This window comes from Gymnodraco acuticeps, unplaced genomic scaffold (assembly GCF_902827175.1).
Source record: "Gymnodraco acuticeps unplaced genomic scaffold, fGymAcu1.1, whole genome shotgun sequence".
Classification (NCBI taxonomy): Eukaryota; Metazoa; Chordata; class Actinopteri; order Perciformes; family Bathydraconidae; genus Gymnodraco; species Gymnodraco acuticeps.
The window spans coordinates 381,764-400,875 of NW_022989979.1; the positions used below are offsets into that span (position 1 = coordinate 381,764).

The following is a 19,112-nucleotide window of genomic DNA, read 5'->3' on the forward strand; positions in this document are numbered from 1 at the left end:
CCTCACGGTAACGCTTCAGTGAGTTGAACGGCCAGGAAAGGGGAGAGAGAGGGAGAGAGAGAGGAAGACAGAGAGAGAAAGAAAGGCATGGGAGAACAATGAGCAACACATTTTTTTGATATAGCTGAGGGTCGCTGTAGCTAATCCTTCCCCTCCGTCCCCTCAAATGGTCTCTCTGTCTTTTTGCTTTTTCCTGCACTCTTCTTCTTTAACACGCTTTTCCCCGTTTTGATTATGTTCCTTGTTCTTGTCATTCTCCCTTTTCTCCATTTCCCTCTGTCTTTTGTTCCCCTTTTTTGGGGTGCAGAAATATGGTGCCACTTTCATTTTGATGCTAATTCCAAAAAGTGATGAATCTTTTCCCTTTTGTCCCCCTTTCTTCTCCGGGGACAGAACGAGCAGGGATTTACTCTTGAATGTAGCCTTGAAAAGGTAGAGATGGAGAGAAGAGTGAGCAGAGACACAGAAATATTGAGAGGGGTCGTATTAGAGGCTACTCAGTATTGGCATATCCAGCCATGCAGTGGGGTGGTTTTTGAACTACCTCTCTGAAAGGTTCATTTTGATGGGCTGTCTTCTGAGTGGTTAAACATTACTAATGGTGTTCCTCAAGGTTCTGTTTTAGGTCCACTTTTATTCTCCATCTACATCAATAGTTTAGGTGAAAATGTCGATGGAGCAACCTTACATTTTTATGCGGATGATACCGTTATGTATTGTGCAGGTCCCTCCATTAAGGAGGCTGTTGTTGAATTGCAAGCTGTTTTTAACATTATTCAGACTCAGCTCTCTGAACTAAAGCTTCTTTTAAATGTTGATAAAACCAAGGTAATGCTCTTTTCTAAAGCTAAAAAGACACCAGAGCCTGGAATAAAAATTGAAGTGGTTACCTGTTACAAATACCTGGGTATCTGGCTTGATGATTGTCTCACTTTTAAACGTCATGTCAATAACCTGCTTAAAAAGCTGAGGGTTAGGCTAGGTTTCTTCTACAGGAACAAGTCCTGTTTCTCGCTTGAGGCCAGGAAAAGGCTAGTCACTGTGACCTTTTTACCTGTGCTGGACTATGGTGATCTCATGTATATGAATGCACCTGCCAATTGCCTGGTCAAGTTAGATGCTTCATATCACAGTGCACTGAGATTTGTGACAAACTGTAAAGCATTAACCCATCACTGTACCCTGTATGCAAGGGCTGGTTTACTTTCACTAACTGTACGGAGGCTCAGTCACTGGTACATTTTTATATACAAAGCCATGTTAGGGAAACTTCCATCCTACATCTGCTCCCTGATCTCACGGCGAATTGTAAGTGGCTACTGCCTGAGATCGCATGCTGTGGTTTTATTAAATGTGCCAACTGCTAGGACTGTCTTAGGGAAGACAGCTTTTAGATGCGCAGCTCCTCTGTCTTGGAATAGTCTGCAATTGAAATGGGAACTGAGCAATCTGGTGCCACTAAATGTTTTTAAAGCTCGGTTGGATGCTACTCAATCGGAAGCTGTTGATACCTGCACATGTGGATAGTTATGTAAATTGTAAACCCTGTAATGATGCTGTATGATGTCCTTTTTGTTGTTCTGTTTATGTTTTTATGTTTCATGTGGAACCTACTTGAGCAGGTCTCCCTTGAAAAAGAGATCAATGATCTCAATGGGATACACCTGGATAAATAAAGGTTTGAAATGAAATGAAATGAAATTAGAAATATAGGATACCGAGAGGGGAGAGGAAGGTTAAAAAGGCAAAAAAGACGCAAGCTTTAAAACAACGGCACTTTAAATGCAGCTTGTGCAAGAAATGGCAGAATGGACACTAAATGAGTCGGTGTGACCTTACAGGAGCTTCAGTTTGACACATGCTAAGCCAAAGCCGAACGTAAAGCCTGTGTATTGATTCATAAAACTCAGCAGGATGACCTCAAATTGAACCAGATACTTTTAGCTGTAATGTTTCAGACATAGAAAATTAAATATTTTCATTTTGGTTACAAGATGGCGTCAAACCAGGATCCCCTTAGTCAACCGCCAAGGCCATGCCAGGTCACACAACCACTCTTTCACACTGTTGAGTGTGTGAAAAGGGTGTGAATGCTTAGCCATCATACGGCTGTCGGTGATTGTGTGTCCTTTACCTGCCCAGTATCTTGCTGACACATCCGTGGCTCACTCGTAGCTGGCGTGAGATGTCACAGGGCCGCACCCCTTGGTGGGCAAGTTCCACGATTCGCTGTCGAACTACATCTGGGAGGGGCCTGCCGTTCACAAACACGCCTCCAAGCTGGTTCACCCCGCCATGTCCTAGACATGAGAAAGACAAAAAATACAGTTTAAAATTAATACAAAAAAGGTCTATGATGAGGAAATATTATGGCTGCCTATACATTTAATGAGGGTCCAGGCACTGAATTGAGACAAAGATAAAGTTATTTAAATGTCAGTGACCAAATGAAGGTTGATGAGGCAATGAGGAGACAAGGAGTTTAGAGATCTAACCAACTGATGTTTTAGCTATATGCAATGGATAAAAAATAGTGATTCACAAAAGACACTTATTAAAACATCCTAATTTACTCAATTGTTATGTCCTCAATTTTGATGTTACCATTATTGTATAAGATGTTTGTTTGTGATATATTAACTTCAGCAATCCTACACTTTCTGGACTAGGATCCAACAAGTACTGGAGTGAATTTATTATCTCAAATACTTAAAGTTTTCTTCTGCGCCTGATTGTTCTTGCTCAGCAAATTGGATCTGGTGTGACAATTACAAAATGCAAACTTCGGCCATTTTCGCCCGGGGTAAAGAGTGAGCTAAGATCTTAAGTAAATGAGGGGATCTCAATTAATTATTGACCAAGGCCGGGCGCAGGCCCCTCATTGAAGGATACCACTTATATTCCCCTGAGAGATTAAAGTATATGAGGAAAACGAATGAAAGAGAATAGGACTGGTTTACACTATAATACTCTAGAAACGTAACCCTTTACATGATTCTGTTTGTGCTACTGTTACTATTACATTTAGAAGGTAAGAGTTTCCTTTTAATTCATCAGACAAAATTCAGTTTTAATTGACAAATGTAAATGGCTGCCGCGGCAAAAGAGCAGGTAATTGGAAAAAACTATAACCAGGGAGTTGGAATCCATCTAGTTTATAAGTCTGAACGTAACTGAAAAAGTCCCAAAGATGCAAGCAGAAACCAGAAAAAAAAATCATTACATTTGACTAAAGGAATTCATTAAGTATCAAACTTATTAACAATGAATTTGCTGTCAATCGAGTAATCCATTAACCAAATCATTTTCTCTTTCCTGGAGCCTATCCCAGCATGCACCGGAGAAGAAGCAGTGTAGACGGGTCGGCAGTCTGAGGCAAGCACAAACACACCAACACCTCAAACTCTCCACTGAAAGGCTCGGGCCAGCCAGGTCACAAACTGCAGCCTGTCTAGCTCTGTGCTAACCAATGTATGAGCTACAGACGTTTGTATTTTTAAACACATATATAAATAAAAATACAGTCAAGACTCTCTCTCCTGCTTCTCAATACTGTATATGTACATATCTTACCGGAGGCAGAGTAGAAATCAACCAGATTTTTTTCTACCCCATAATCCACTGCCTTTTGTATTACCATAGTGATTACGTCTTTAGGGGAAACACACACACACACACACACACACACACACACACTCACACACTAATCCTAGCTGTGGGGGTAATAGATTTTAAACACATTACCCCAGCAGGAATACCCCCTGAACCACAAAGCTGTCCCCTGAACCTGTCCCCCTGTCCTCTTCTCCCCTCCAACAGTATACAATAAAGAAACGAACAAACAAACAAACACACACACACACACACACACACACACACACACACACACACACACACACACACACACACACACACACACACACACACACACACACACACACACACAGTCTCTTCTATCTCAAATATAAATAGATCCAAACATGGAGGATAAATACAGAAATGTGAAGGCTACAGTCTCATTCTGTGAATTCAAACAAAGCTATTTCCAAACAGCTCAGGCGGGCGGCCACTCTCTTCCTTACTACTTTATTTTTTTAGGAGAAGAAGCCTCATTATGCAGATGCCTGCTGTGGACAGCACAATTTGAAAAGCAATCGCTCTTTACAAAACACACCAATATCTAGACAGTCATATTTATGCAATGAAAGCTGGCCTAACCCGAGGCTAAATTGGCATGAAATGCAATAACCAGCATTACCTCTTAAGACAATAGAGTCACATCAGTTGTAGTAAAAGCATATGAAAGTTATTATCAAATAAACTTAATATCTAATTCATTTAAAGATAGGGTGTAATTGTTCAGTTGTGAGTTGGCATGGCTGTGGTGACACAGGGGCATTACATTGGCTCACTAAAATCATTGTATTCATCATGCAGGAATATTACTCAGCTTGTTGTTTCAGTTTGTCAAGTCCTGAACAAAAGGATCTCATGATGTTGTCAATCATCCCATCTTGGGATTGAACACTTTATCAGAGACACTACTTTAAGGGAGACACTGGCATTATGCCCTTATAGTTTTTGTTGACCGGAGTAATTGATGTTGATTCACTGATGTTTGAAATTACATTAGAAACATATTTGTAAGAATGGTGTTCTGGTACTGTCCCACATATGTGTTGGTTCCCAGTTAGTGAGTGAACCTGCTGGTGTTTTTAATTTAAAATGTGAGCAGGTACTACTCTAATTCTGGGCCAGTTAGGTCAGGGTGAAGAGTCAAGTCAAATGTGTTAACATGCATGGCCCAAAGTCACAGTTATTATGTTAACCAGTCCTCAAATCTGTCTCAAAGCTCTTTACAATGTGTACAGCAGAACACACGCTCTACCATTAGATCCTCATTTCACTGTCTTTTATCCTGTTTTAGAAACATATTTATTTAGACGTGTATTTAATTGAAAGTTGATATATAAGAAGTCCCCGTTTGGACTGGTTGTCGTTCATGGTCAGCGCCTAAAGCTTAGCCCACCTTAACCCCACCATTGTTGAACATGTTTTTGTGTCCCTTTTGATTTTTATGAATGTGATGTCCCACTAGGATAGGGTACAGAGCGAAAACTCACACACACTTTCCCTTTCCTTAAAGCTAGACCAAGCCTACTGACCTACATGGACACATTGAAGTCCTTCACACACACTCTCTCACTCTCTGTGTTTTGTATAGCTGTGTGAAGGCATTATTCCCTCCTCTCTTTATTATTATGTCCTGAAACCCTTCGATGAATAAAAGCATCGTTTTTGTGAGGACGTTTATAGAAGCCGAATGTGCTTCGTCCTCCTCCCTACAGGTATCTGCAGAGAAGACTCTCCCCCTCTCTCTCTCTCTCCCTCTTTCTCAGATAAGAGTAAATGAAATGGTTCCTTTCACCCTTCCTATCTGGGCCAGGGCATGAAATACGCCTTGCTTTGTAAAGAGGAATGACTTGTGACCTACAAAACCTCCAGATAACTATTTATTCACTTATCTGTGTATTTACTGTTGGCATTAGACGTTCAGACTCTCACTATTCTTGAGGTAGTTTGTGGGGATTATGTGTTAGAAATGTATTTTGCGAGCCTATAAATACTGATAGGACCAAACGCAATACATTTCACGTCCTATAAAGGCATTTGTTTATCGGACACTGTCGCATAATTCTCTAAATGTGTAGCATTTTAAAGACTCCGCCATGTAAGCATAGTATTAGCCTTGGGAAATGACCTGATAGAGGCAGATTCACTTTGATCTTGCAGTTTTGTATCATTATAAAAGGAAAATAGACAGAAATTGCTTTGTATTTGGAGAGGAATCTATCCCCTTTTTTATGGACAAATGCTTAAAATTATATGTATTAATAGGTCACAAGGAATCAGGACAGATGTCGCCTCACAGCTGTGTGAGTTTAGGGACAGTGGTCCAGTAATTCATCACACTGACCAACCAAATGAACCACTTGCTCCCAGAAATTCAATCAACATTGGTCTGCTCCTGAGGTTTTGTTGCAAATGAGATACAAAGATTCTGCCAAATTAGCAGCTTTTGGCTTTTAAAGGTCTTTCTTTAAAAGCTGAACCTATACAGTCTCTAGAGGGGGAAGTGTTGGCACAGACAGCAGCTTCATTTTCATCCCGGAGAAACGGAATCAGAGAGGGACAGACAGCCAGGGGACCAGGGGTCATTATGCAGCCCTGTTGTGATTTATTTATTTACTCTTGGAGCTGACTTTAAAACCCAGCACTTCCTTAAATGTCTGATTGATTCACTGTTTCCGAGAGGAAAGAATACAGAGATAAAGCAGAATATATTGGAGCTCCCCCATCCAGAAAATAAAGTCCATTAGGCTCTCTGTCTCTCTCTCTGTCTCTCTCTGTCTCTCTCTCTCTCTCTCTCTCTCTCTCTCTCTCTCTCTCTCTCTCTCTCTCTCTCTCTCTCTATCTCTCTCTCTCTCTCTCTCTCTCTCTCTCTCTCTCTCTCTCCCTCATCTCTCATCTGCCTCGTCACGGCCTGACGACTCAAAAATAAAGTGAAAAGAGAGAAATCGCAACAAATCGCCAATGGTTCTCTCTACCTCTGTCTCTTGGATAAAAGGAAAGAAAAGGGGGACTAGAAATTACTTTTTGCTGAAAACCTGTTTGGAAAGTTGCCCGCAAGAATACAGATGAAGCACATTTCCTTGAGCAAACAGTGAATATAGATCTGCGAGATGTGCCAGGCAGGCGTTTTGGACGTATAGTGTTATATTTCACCCTGAAGCTGGAACAATTAATATTCTGTCAGCGAAGTGGGATTCAGGGAATCTCGTTTATAAATGGTCAGATTTGTAAATAGGCGTACTTATGTTGTAACAAAAGAAGACTACAGCTATTTTTTAAATACTTAAGGCAAACAAATCAAGCACATAGCTAAACCTTTATTTACTTCAGTTTTATTTATATGCATATATTTACATGTATATGTTTCATTCCAGTGATTTACGTAGCCTATATATGTTTTTTTTAAACTCACGAGTAGATCATCAAGGTAGGCCACAGCCTCGCCTGCTTAGTATTCAGCATGCCAGCATTACCATTACAATGCGTGGTTATGAAATTCAGCTCATTATCATCACAATTACCTGCTATAGATTTTTAAATTATCACTGCTATTTATTGTTGCTTCGGGTTCAAAACACGCTACAAAGTTTGCAAATATATAACCAATTATAACTAATGAAATCAACCATAGATATTAGGTTTTTCTTTTCTTTCCTTTTTTAACATCTTTACACTCAAAAACAAAGATAACGAATAGTCTACTCAAAAATCACACACGCACAAAGTGCGAAGTTTTGTATTGTATATCACTTAATAACTTTTGTTAGATTAAGAAAAACTTCAGTAGCCTAGGCCATAATTCCTCAACACACGTGCTACAAAGACTGTAGCAAAGACTGACGTTGAAAATGTAACACACACGTACACACACACACACATACACGCGCGCGCACACACACACGCACACACACACGCACACATCCACACTCGCCAACCACATTTCCACGTTTCACAGTCGATTTTACCCAACCCCTCTCTCTCTACCTTTGACATTTTTTTACGTGTAATCGTTTTAAAGCGTTTCCGGGCTTGACATATATAACTTTAGCTCCGCTGCTACCGTAAGCATCGCGGTTCATTGGCTCTGGGGAAACGGCATGGAAGAGGAAACATGATTCGTTCTAGTTGTTTTTGGATGTGTGTGTGCAGCTTCTTTTTTTGTAATCCTGCAGGATAACGCACCGTGGGAACCGCTGTCAGTCACATAACACGCGACTTCTCTCCGGGACTAAACTGCATTAAGATAGGTATAATGCATAATCAATTACACGCTGGAAAGCTTTATAGTCGCTTTATTCAGTTTTTAAGTGCAAAAGCAAAAAAGACGTGCAGCCCTAACACACATTGGAGTTGACAATATGGGGATTATTAAAATCACGGTTTCAACATCTTTAATATGCTATTATTTAAGCTTGTAAAGTTCTTAATGTATTCATGTCTCGGGATCTGGGCCTCCAATAAAGATAATGTTCGGAGTTGATTTTACTTTACATTTGATAGGCTACTTTCAGATTCTATAATCGGTATGAACTATTGTTTTTTAAAGGATTTACTATCGATATTAACAGTTGTGCAGGCTTGTATAAAATAAATTCGTGACCCTTTAGCTAGAATTTGGGGAGGTAAAATGGACTAGAAAACAAAGCAGGGCCCGCCATGTCACGACTGAATGAACAAGTTGTCGTCCCCCCCCCCTTTATTCTTCTAGCCATACACTGCGTTTCCCCAAGCACCTGCTCTGCTGAAGTGTCCTTGAGCAACACACTGCCGCATGCTGTGAGGCTGAACCTGTGCAGCTCTGACCTGCTGGGCAGTGAGAGGAGAATTTCCCTGCGGGGGATCAACAGAGTCTCACCTTGTTGTTATTATAATAAGAAACGAGCAGCTCTCGCCTGCATCTGTGCGCGTATGTGCAGCGAGTGTCGGTCTAACCTGGTTATGTGCTGGAAACACTGTTACTGTTTGTTGATCAAGTTCAGCTTTTAGTCATGCTTTGTTAACCATATATGTCTCCCTCTCTTCTCCCCCCCTCTCTCTCTTTCTCTCTCCCGTTGACCCTTGCATGCTCCTCTTCGTCGAAGGAAACATAGCAAACCTTTTCACACACAAGGCACCAACAAATACAGCAAACATCATACTCTGGAATAAAATCCATTTCACTTTTCAAAAACATTTAAATTCCACGTCCTTTGCTCAATTAATCTACAACTATTAAAACATATTGTAAGAGACAGGACTTACAATCAAGAGTAGGCTAATGATAAAAAGCAAATTCACAAACCAGAAATTGTCTTTAAAATATAATAATTTAGGCTCTAACTTTTGCATATATCCAGACTGTAAACACTGCAAAAAAGATCAATCTTCTTACAAAACATTAAATGTAACAACCAACTCAATGGCCTATTTAGTTACAACTCGTTATAATACATGAAATACATTTTCACTTGCTCGATGAATTTTCTAAATTTCACAACGGATTCCTTTTGATTAAAAATAATAATATAGATGATTGCAAATGTAATGAATTATATATCGAACTTTTTTCAAAAAAATACTTCCTTTGCGAAATACAAGTGCTTGTATTATTTAAGCATTTATTTGAGACTTTTAGATGTCCTTCCAGTGAAAGATTAGGATTTAGGACTCAAGGCAAGCAGGGTTTTTTGTGTATGGTGCCGGAAACGCTACTCCGCTGTTATTATTGCATATGCACAGAGAATTGTGGGGGGTTAGATTCAGTTTATGGCAGATGGGATCGTGCAGATGGGGGAATATATGAAAGTATAAACTTACTGTGCATTGCCGCAAACGGGTCGTGCTTACAATGAATCTCCATCGTTAAGCTGTAGGGCTGCAGGGCCCCGGTAGGGTGTGAGGGGTCTAAAAATGCCACCGGACACAGCTTCAGTCAGCCACTTCACGCCGTGACCTCCAATAAATGGACGTACGTCCAAATATCCTCCCCTTCAAAGGGAGGGTATTTCCCTCTTAATTAATACAAATAAATGTTTGACAATGTGATACAAGTTGTACTTTGAATCAAATTAATAAAAAAGATATTGCAAAAAAATAGAAAATGTGAGACTTTTAAGTAGAAGGGAAGAATGAAAAGGCGTCAAAAATATGAATCACAGACAGGCTCCCCCCTCATGGGGACGGGACACCGGGTCGGTCCTGGCGTCTCCCAAACCAGAGGAGGGGAACGACAGCAATAGTGCTCATCCCCTCAAGCTGCTAGTCTACACCGAGTCGCCTCAGTTAAAAAAAAAAACGATTCAAAGTTTTGCTAAACAAAAATATGGAGAGCAAACAAAGTAGCCTCCTTCCTTTCTCTCCTTCTCGGTCCGCTGACCGTGACCCCTGAAATGCGACTTAGCCGGTGGGGGGGTCTGAACTTTTTCCTTTCAGTCTGTTAAAATATATTTGTTTTGAATGCAACGAAGATGTCAATACCCAGATCGAAGAAACAAAAACAAATCTTTACAGATCCACGGTTATTGTTCTTCCAGGATATTTGCTGAAAATTCTCTTGTCAGAAATCGTCCTCGGCAGTAGTTTTCACATTCACACTGAGGAATCTCCCATCAATAAAGCGAGTGAGAGCGGATACGTGCTCACATCTTGAATTCTCATATCCACCGTGCCAAAAAGAAAAAGAAAGACAATTCAGAAAAGTACGCAGCAGGAAAATCAAATACCAAACTCTCTGGTTTGCGTAAAGCTTCTGAGGCTGCGATGAGAGTCGTTATCCTGTTAGTAAGGCAGTTCTTGGTCACTATCTGTCCCTCCTGTGTGTTGTGAAGGACTCGCTGCTCAAGCTGTCGGACTCCCGGTTTGAGTTTGTAGATACACTTTTTCGCGTTGGAAAAGAAAACAGTCCTGTCCAAATTCACAAGGTAGTTTTTTTCTGTGCTCACCAGCCGAACACGCCAAGGATTGTGCTTTAAATCTGTAGCCTGGATTGAAAGAATTCTTTAAGCTGCCAGCGCCCAGCGTCCACGGTGGCGCACGCGGCGTTTCAGGACCTGCTCTCGTGCGGACAGCGCCCGCGCTTCCAAACCCCTGGAACCCTAACCTACACGCGCCGGCCAGCTGCCTGTCACTCACAACGAATCCAGCGAATCAGGACGGCAGCTTTGCCTCCACGTCACAGCCAACCCCTGGTACAATCGGGAAGGGAGCGTGCTGATTGGCTGTTGCGCATCCCATGGGCCAATTACGCCCCACATGTATTGTCCGTCTACCAATGGGGAGGCTCTGGGAAGCGACGCAGGGCTCGGGGAGTCAATGATCATATGTTTAATTTTCAATTAACGAAGTAAAAAACGTAATGCCTTTATACCCATTTGCGCTCAATTTATTCATGTCAATATTAAATGGCTAATTAATTGAGTATTACTAAAAAATGAGGCTTAGTTGCAGCAAGGCTTTATAAATGAGGGAATGCCCAGGAACTCAAACTGCAACTGTTCATCTTTATGTAGCCTAAGCCTACTATAGGTATAAAGGAGGAACAAGGGGAAAGAATACATGAGAGCAGAAAGGCAGGTTTTAAAGGCCATCAGCATTTCCGGAAAACACATTTAAGTTGAAATTCACCTCGAAAACCAGCTTTTATTGTCCTTCAACCTAGGAGCGAGAGTTGTGAAAACAAAGGCTTCTGCATAATGTTCCATTTTTTTACACAATGTTATAAATCTTTAACTTGGGGAGTTTTGGAGACAACATATGAAACATGCATTCCCACTCATTACCTAATTGATTGCGGATCCAAAAGGATGTAGGCTAGTTTTTAATGAAATGCAATTGGCGAGCTCCGCATTTACACTCCAAACTGAGAGAGAGAAGGATTCATTACATGTTCGTCCCACCTGATTTGAGAGGGCATATAAGCATCGCCCCTGTAATATTAAACACACAAATAGCCTAAAGCATGAGCCAAATTAAAAAGTGTTATTTCCCTTTTTCCTGTTTCCTGTAGACATTTAATCATTTCAGTTCCTCAGTGTTAATACTGTACGCATAAACATTCATTTAGAAAACATGTATCTATGAGATACACAATTAGCCTATATATTCAAATCAAAGACACCTGTAATACCACAGGAAGCGGATCATTCAAGTTACTCACTAATGAAAAACAACAATAACAATATCTTGTTCTTATAGTTTGCAGATATCCTCATAGGACGTACATGTTTGATGTACCTCAAGGCAATTCATCTGATACTGAAAAGGTCAGTGTATGATATAATTGAGTCTATTTCATTTCTGATCTTGTTTATTCGTAGATTTCCTGATTTTAATTATTGGTAGCGTCTTTTCATTACGTGGATTTCTACCCCATGGACTACTCTGCAGTGTGCTCGAACAGTCAGGTTTTCCTCATTAAACAAACAAATGTTTGTCAGGTATTGTTTTCTGTTTAAATGCATTTTCTTTTGGTTCTGCTTTCTTTCGGCTTCTGTTAGGCTGTGTACAAGATGAACCACGAGGGGGCGTTCAACCTTGGGAAATGTGCTCATGCGTGCACAGAGATATACACACGCGCAAAAGCAAGACAAGAACTTTACAATCAACCCATGTGTACTTAAACAGTCGATTGGGGCTCTAAACTGACAGACAATGTTAAACATCCAGGCCTTCATATAAGGGATCACTGTTTGACTGTGATCTGTTAGACAAAATATGACATTATTTGTCCATTACCAAGATGTACAACCCTTAGTATGTTTTCATAAATCTTCATCGATTCCACGTCCCTGCTTTATAATCCACTGACAGTGAAGTACACACTAATCCTCATTCATATTTCACATCTCTTTATTGATATTCATGATTTAGAGGGCCCCACAAATCTGAGACAGCAAATGACTAGTTTGACTGCAGTCAAACTAGTCTGTGTTCTAGCCTTCTTCTGGCCCATGCTGTTTGATTTTTGATAATAAAAACAATTACAAAAGACAAATAGACCAGAATACAGTAACCTTTACAAAATTAGATATTTTGGAACATGCACCAAAGATGGTCCATTTAGGCCATAAATAACGAAATAAGCAGTCAGATCGTGACAAGATACTGCTGCAAAAATATAATCGGCAAACTGGGAAATCTGTTGGCTATTTTCTTTACCATTTATATTTCTTAAGTGTATTTTCCTTTTCCAGATATACTGTACATCAATAAATATAAATATAGGCTACATGTTTTCTATTGACAGATTATTTGGGTCTAGAGTTCTTCAACCTATTTCATATTTAATATTTTTCGTATTCTTTTATTTTTTCATTCTCCCTCTGCAGCAAGTCTGTTTTTATTTATTGAGATAGCGAACGAGCGCTTTTCTCCCCACAGAAGTAAACTGCAGCCGCGCCCTTGTCTCTCCGATTTGCAAATTAAATACATAAGCAATTAAAAAACCCAAACACAATCAATCATGTATACAAATTGTTGTTGCTTTAGGGTTGAACATTTGGAGAAAACTTCCATCAGGGTAAAACGACTTTAATCCGGGGGTCCATCCATTACCATATTTCATTACCTCTCCACTGTTGGAAATGGGAGGGAAGGAGAGGGGGGGTGTATACTTTTTAAAACATCAGTAAGAATGTGGTTGAGTTGTGATAATCATTTGAAGGCAAATTGGAGGCAATGTTGTTGTTTAAGTGTTCCCTCTCTCTTTCCTTTCCTCCCCTTCCCTCCATCCACCATGAAAGCTTCGGCTGTTTTGCTTTTTGCGCCCGAGCCTCGAAACGAAAAAGCAATGACAAATTAACAGCGCATGTTAACTCCACTCGTTTATTACACGCCCGCTGACTGTAAACATAATGAGAAAGCTCCCGTATCTCTTCTTAAGTTTTCATTTGCTAATAAAATATAAAAAGTCATCACTAATAAATAAAGTAGACCTACATGGACTGCATGAACAGTAACCGTCCTGGACTTCCGGATGTGGAACCTGGCTGGGTTCGGACCAGGTGAACCTCGCTGCTTCTCTCAGGCCTGATCAAACGGACTTGTTGTAATCATTTCGCTCGATGATAAGCAAGTAAATACTAGGCTGTCATCTGTCACGTGGAGAACAAGGCCCTGCTGTCCATAATATCAGACCTTTTTCCTATGATGGGGCACTTGAGGTCAAAACGAAAGTATGCTATGTGAGGTAATCTCTCCATCTTTCTCCCCTCATACTCCCCTCAGTCCTCAAGCTATATATATTACATGCATTTATTGGTTTCCTTAACATCACAAAGCTTGTACCTCACACATACTGCTTGTGATGTCTGATTAATATACGTTTTGCGACTTTATAATTGGAAACGTATGAAGCATGTCAAGAGGTCTGGTGCCACGGATTCGCTGTTTGGTCCTAAAGCTGCAAGGATGCACACACGCAAAGTTTCGGTTATATGTGCACCAAGGCTGGAACTTAAATGGTGTCTCAGTGAGACTCTGACCGTACTTTAGCGTCAGGGTATCCAATTTGCCTGTGTGGGTTTTATTTTGTAATGAAGAAAGGACATTAGTATATATTAGGAAGGCTTATATTGAAATCCTACGAGGGTCAAGAATCAAATATTTCTAGACTAGAAAAGTAAATTTACCGACTAGATCTAATTTTAATCATTAGTAAAAATAATAATTTAACGTCAGCGTCTTCCCCACATGTCGCCAGACAGGGACTGAAATGGCGGCCCTCTTATTAAAAGGAGACGCCCTGTGCGCACTTTTACGCACGGCCAACCTACGGGGCGGGAAGAGAGAGCGGTCTCATTGGATCCACGTTCATTCTAACAGATCCTGCTTTGTACCCCAGGCACGTATCTTCAAGTGAGAGGAAATGGAGAGGCTGTAGGTATAGACCCGGGGCCCTTAATACTTTACACCCCAACAGGGGAGGGCCTCCTTTAAACTCTGATTTCCTCAGTGGTTAAAAGGTTATTATCCAATTGCTACAAATCCCATTGCTTTCACCGTTTACCAGGGGTAAGGCCCACTCCACAAAAGACTGCAAAGGGGGCATTATTTGTCTTACAGACCATGGGCATTATTTGATGACACATTTCCATAGAAGGCAGGGCACGAGCTAATTTATTTATATTATTATAGGACGTGTCAGAATTACAACATACTTTCTTGTCACTATATTGTAATGATCAGTATGAAAAGCAACACAAGATTCAGGCGGCCCCTCAATAAAAAAACATGGCTGTTTTGAACATCTACATGCATTACTTATAAGGCAGCAGCGGCATCACAAAAGCAGATTGTTTGGCTTTTCTGTAGAAAGGGCTTTCCACGAAGTGCATTGCCCTTAGAGGGAGGATCACCTGCCCACCGTTTCTTAATGAAAAAAGATGTTTTATCAATGCAGACACAGCGGGCAGCAATATGAAATGATGTGATATCCATTGGGTGCCATAACAAGGTCGATGGCCTGATCCATTGCTGTACCAGACCCTGCTGTTTTATGAATAGGCCCAAACGAGATGAACCTGTTGAATAATGTAATGGAGACACGCAGAAAAAAACAAGACTGGGACTGATTCGGAATGCAACTACAACTTTTTGTCCTCAAAAACGAAAAAATAAGCAACAAACTTTCCATCGTTTGTCATCTCAAAGTCACACTGCTCATAAGAAGATTTAACATATAAGTTCATTGAACGGAATTTGATATGTTAAGAATATGACACATCGTTTACACTGCATGCTCGTGCCAAAAACACAAAATCTTGCACACATTGACAATGCTTTTTTATCATAAGGCCCAATCAATGTATTCCCCTCAGGTGATGGTGCACAAACCAACACGTGGGGCTGACCTGACGAAGAATGTTGCCGAACCAAACCAATAACTTCAGCCACTTGTGTTTCTCCACAGCGCCAAAAGTTGCAAAAAAAAAAAAAAGGTAATGATTACAAAGAGCAATGACTCTCATTATTATCATAAGATAACAAAACTATATATTCTAAACGGCAAAAGTCTCCAGACAGCATGCTCGTGCCAAAAACACAAAATCTTGCACACATTGACAATGCTTTTTTATCATAAGGCCCAATCAATGTATTCCCCTCAGGTGATGGTGCACAAACCAACACGTGGGGCTGACCTGACGAAGAATGTTGCCGAACCAAACCAATAACTTCAGCCACTTGTGTTTCTCCACAGCGCCAAAAGTTGCAAATTAAAAAACAGGTAATGATTACAAAGAGAAATGACTCTCATTATTATCATAAGATAACAAAACTATATATTCTAAACGGCAAAAGTCTCCAGACACATTTTATTTTAATTTAAGATTTTTTTCAAGACAGCAACAAGTTTCCAGAAACTCATAAAATCACAAACTTGAGATAAAACATTTTGATTAGTGCATAGACAACTATAGGCTACTTAAAAATAAGTTGTCCCTATTATCCTGCCATACAGGAATAGTTAAGAACACTTTGTAGTACTTCTAACTCAGGACAACTAACTAACTATACATTAATTGCAACAAATGACTTCCACAATTTCTATTTAAAACTGTCACTTGAGTAAAAAAAAACACAACAAATAACAAACAAAACGAAAAGTCTTTCACTTGAAAAAAGTTAGCATCAACCGCTCATAAAAGTGAAGTTAAGCTCTAGAGAGCCGGTGCGAGCCTACCTGTTCTCCCCAGCCGCAGTGCAGGACTCGTGGGGCCCTGCTCCATGATCTCCGGGTAGAACAGGGGGAGGCGATAAGAGGAGAAAGAAAAAAAAAGGAAAAGAACAAAAACTTTTTTCCAGTGTCCCTCTCTCCCCCCCCCCTCTCTCTCCCTCTCTATGGCAGTGTTTTTTCCCTCCCTCTTTTTTTTTTTCTCCTACAGTACTTTTGGGGCGAGTTGTAGGTTGAAATAATTCGACCCTTCCGCTCCCTATTGCACTCTCTGCAAGTGCTCAGTCAGCTGCAACTAAACGCTTTAGGTGGAAAAAAGGCTTCTAGGGGAAGCGTGAAATGATCACGCAGAGTAAAAGAGCCGCTCTCTCAATGTGCGCTCATGTCCTGTCCTTTTCCCGCACGAGCCTGCACACACACACACTCGTTAATGTGCACGTATTAACACACGCGCACCCGCACGGCCGAGCATACATACACACAACATAGGCTAACCTCCACCCATCCCTGCAGTGCCGCGTCCCCCTTTCTCGCATCTGTTACCAAGTTCCACTTTACTAAACTTTCCCGCCCCCGCCCTTCTCTCCCTCTTTCTGTCTTTCTCTTCCCTTCTTTTATGTTAGATACATTTCCTCTGGGACACAAGATAGCTATACAGGTATGCATGATGTGCGTGATGGCAATGCAGTTTTGTATTGTTTTATTAGCTGTAGAACAAGATAAAGTAGTTTTTTACGTGTCAAGTGCACCTTCAGCAACTTCCAAAACAGCGTTTATGAGAGTTTGTGCAAACTTCTTTCTGTGCCGGTTTACACCTGTTACGCACGGTGCTCTTTACGCATTACGCACGGACTGAAAGTCTGTTGAGCAGGTGGAATACACAGAGCTACACCTTCAGCTTCACCGGTCTGCTGTTGGAGAATGCAGTCTGCTACACCTGCATATGCTGTGTGTAGAGTGTGTCTTACCAAAAAGCATAGTTCTGGTCCTCAGCTCCAATTGTTTGTGAACACACACCTGCAGACGCACAACATTTCATTGACATATTAATATGCCAAATTGAAATTTCAGCTCATTCTAACCGTTTTGTTTAGCTCTCAAAAGTGTGTTCTCTTGCTAAACATGCTAACGATGTTCTTAACAGTGCTCTCTTAGGCTCTTTCATTTTATAAAAGCAAACATCTTAGAACAGTTTACATTCAGTTGCAATCAATCAATCAATCAATGTTTATTTTATATAGCCCAATATCACAAATGTTACATTTGTCTCAGTGGTCTTCACAGTGTACATAATATCAGTATGACAATACGACACCCTCTGTCCTTAGACCCTCACATCGTAGGCTACAAGGAAACACTTCAAAAGAAACCCCACAGTTTAAAGGGGGAAATGGGAGAAACAGAGGAGAGAGAAACAGAGGGATCTCCCGGACAGACGTGCAATATATGCCGTGTGTAAATCGAAGAGATAATACATTTACAACAGTAGACCAAATATGTTTGCACCCACTGAGAGAGTTTAACTCCACTTAGCAGACTGGTGTTATAATCCCTCTAAATCAAGACAGGAAAGCCCTTCCTACATACAAAACCATTTTTCAAATCGTGTGCATGTCTCTTTCACACCTCAATTTACCAAATGCCCCGTCTCTCACACAAACATACATTAAAAAAATAAAGCAGGTTGAAAAGTTGTGATAAGGATTATTTGCACATTCCAGTTTGAAATAAAAGCAGAAGATATACCGGAAATCGTTTGTTTGGAATTAAATTATAATAGTTCGGCCTGAGTGCGTCCAGCTACATTGAGACACTCAGCCTAAACCGGAAGTAAGAGGTTGTCAGATTATAGACCAAAAATAAATGTGTTTCCTTCAAAAGGATAACAGGTTAATCATCGAAAGCTGGTAACACAAAAGGTGAAAAAAGTATACAACTCATGACAAATTAAATCAAATCCTGTGTTTATAAAAGGCCACTGGCTGTAATCCTTCTGTCACTTAAACACAAATAATAAACAACATTACATATTTCCCCACTGATTCCACCTGATCGACAAAAAAACAAAAGCAAGAGATATTCATTAAGAGTTAACAAAAATGTTTGCTGTGTATCTTTATTCGGTGTCAAAATGTTCCCTCCCTCCGTTTGGTTTCTGTCCTCCAGACAGCCGCAGGTCTCAGGGTTCACGCGCAGCCCCGAGACAATTGAGTGCTGAACAAAGCGCGAGACAGCGACCCATTTTGCTCTGCTTGTCGCCTCGCGCTGCAACACTACGACCCTGACCTTCGGCTCGCGCCCATAACATCAAAACATAAATACTAATGTTACCATGAAATGGCGAGAGACACAAAGCAGGTTCGTCTCTGACCTTCAGGTGGAGAAACAGGCCGCCACAGATACATTATACACTGATGTCAGGAAAATAACAATTTGTGAAAGATATTTATTGTGGGAGTGTCCAGTAACAAAGTGAGTCCTTTTAAAACCGACTTTCTACCATACAAACATTTGTGTTAGGCTATAACTTCCTGCTGTCACTTATTTTATTGCTAAAAATGTATTAGGCCTAGCACAGAGTTATAGCTTAGTATAACTCTGCTCTCTTTCCTTCAGGGAGAAAGGATCTTGAGTCCTCGGAAGACTTGCCTCATCTTTTTTACAGGCCCAAAAGTTGAATCTGTATGCATGGCCATGGCAGCGGATTATTCAGTGCGCTTCCTAAACGTGCGAGCTCGCAGAAAAGACTGTATAAGTATCTGCTATTGAGCCATTTGAAGAAACCTAGTTATAATATTCTGCCACTTTTCATTTGTGTTATTTTTGCCAA

At 40.6% G+C, this 19,112-nt stretch overlaps 1 protein-coding gene across 5 annotated transcripts in view; it reads right to left on the bottom strand.

Annotated features, from left to right (window-relative positions):
• Positions 1 to 16,630, bottom strand: part of pax5 (paired box 5) — a 56,332-nt gene extending 39,702 nt beyond the window's left edge. For 2 of the 5 annotated variants that reach the window (XM_034211599.1, XM_034211597.1), the window contains exons 1-2: positions 9,430 to 10,672; positions 2,135 to 2,300 (exon numbers count right to left, since the gene is read on the bottom strand). In XM_034211599.1, coding sequence (XP_034067490.1) covers positions 2,135 to 2,300; positions 9,430 to 9,472 — 209 coding nt within the window. In that variant the 5' untranslated portion in view covers positions 9,473 to 10,672. Of the gene's footprint in view, positions 1 to 2,134; positions 2,307 to 9,429; positions 10,673 to 16,291 lie in introns of those variants that run through there. The other 3 variants (XM_034211598.1, XM_034211595.1, XM_034211596.1) reach the window with 2 other exon arrangements.
• Between the last annotated feature and the right edge of the window lie 2,482 nt (positions 16,631 to 19,112).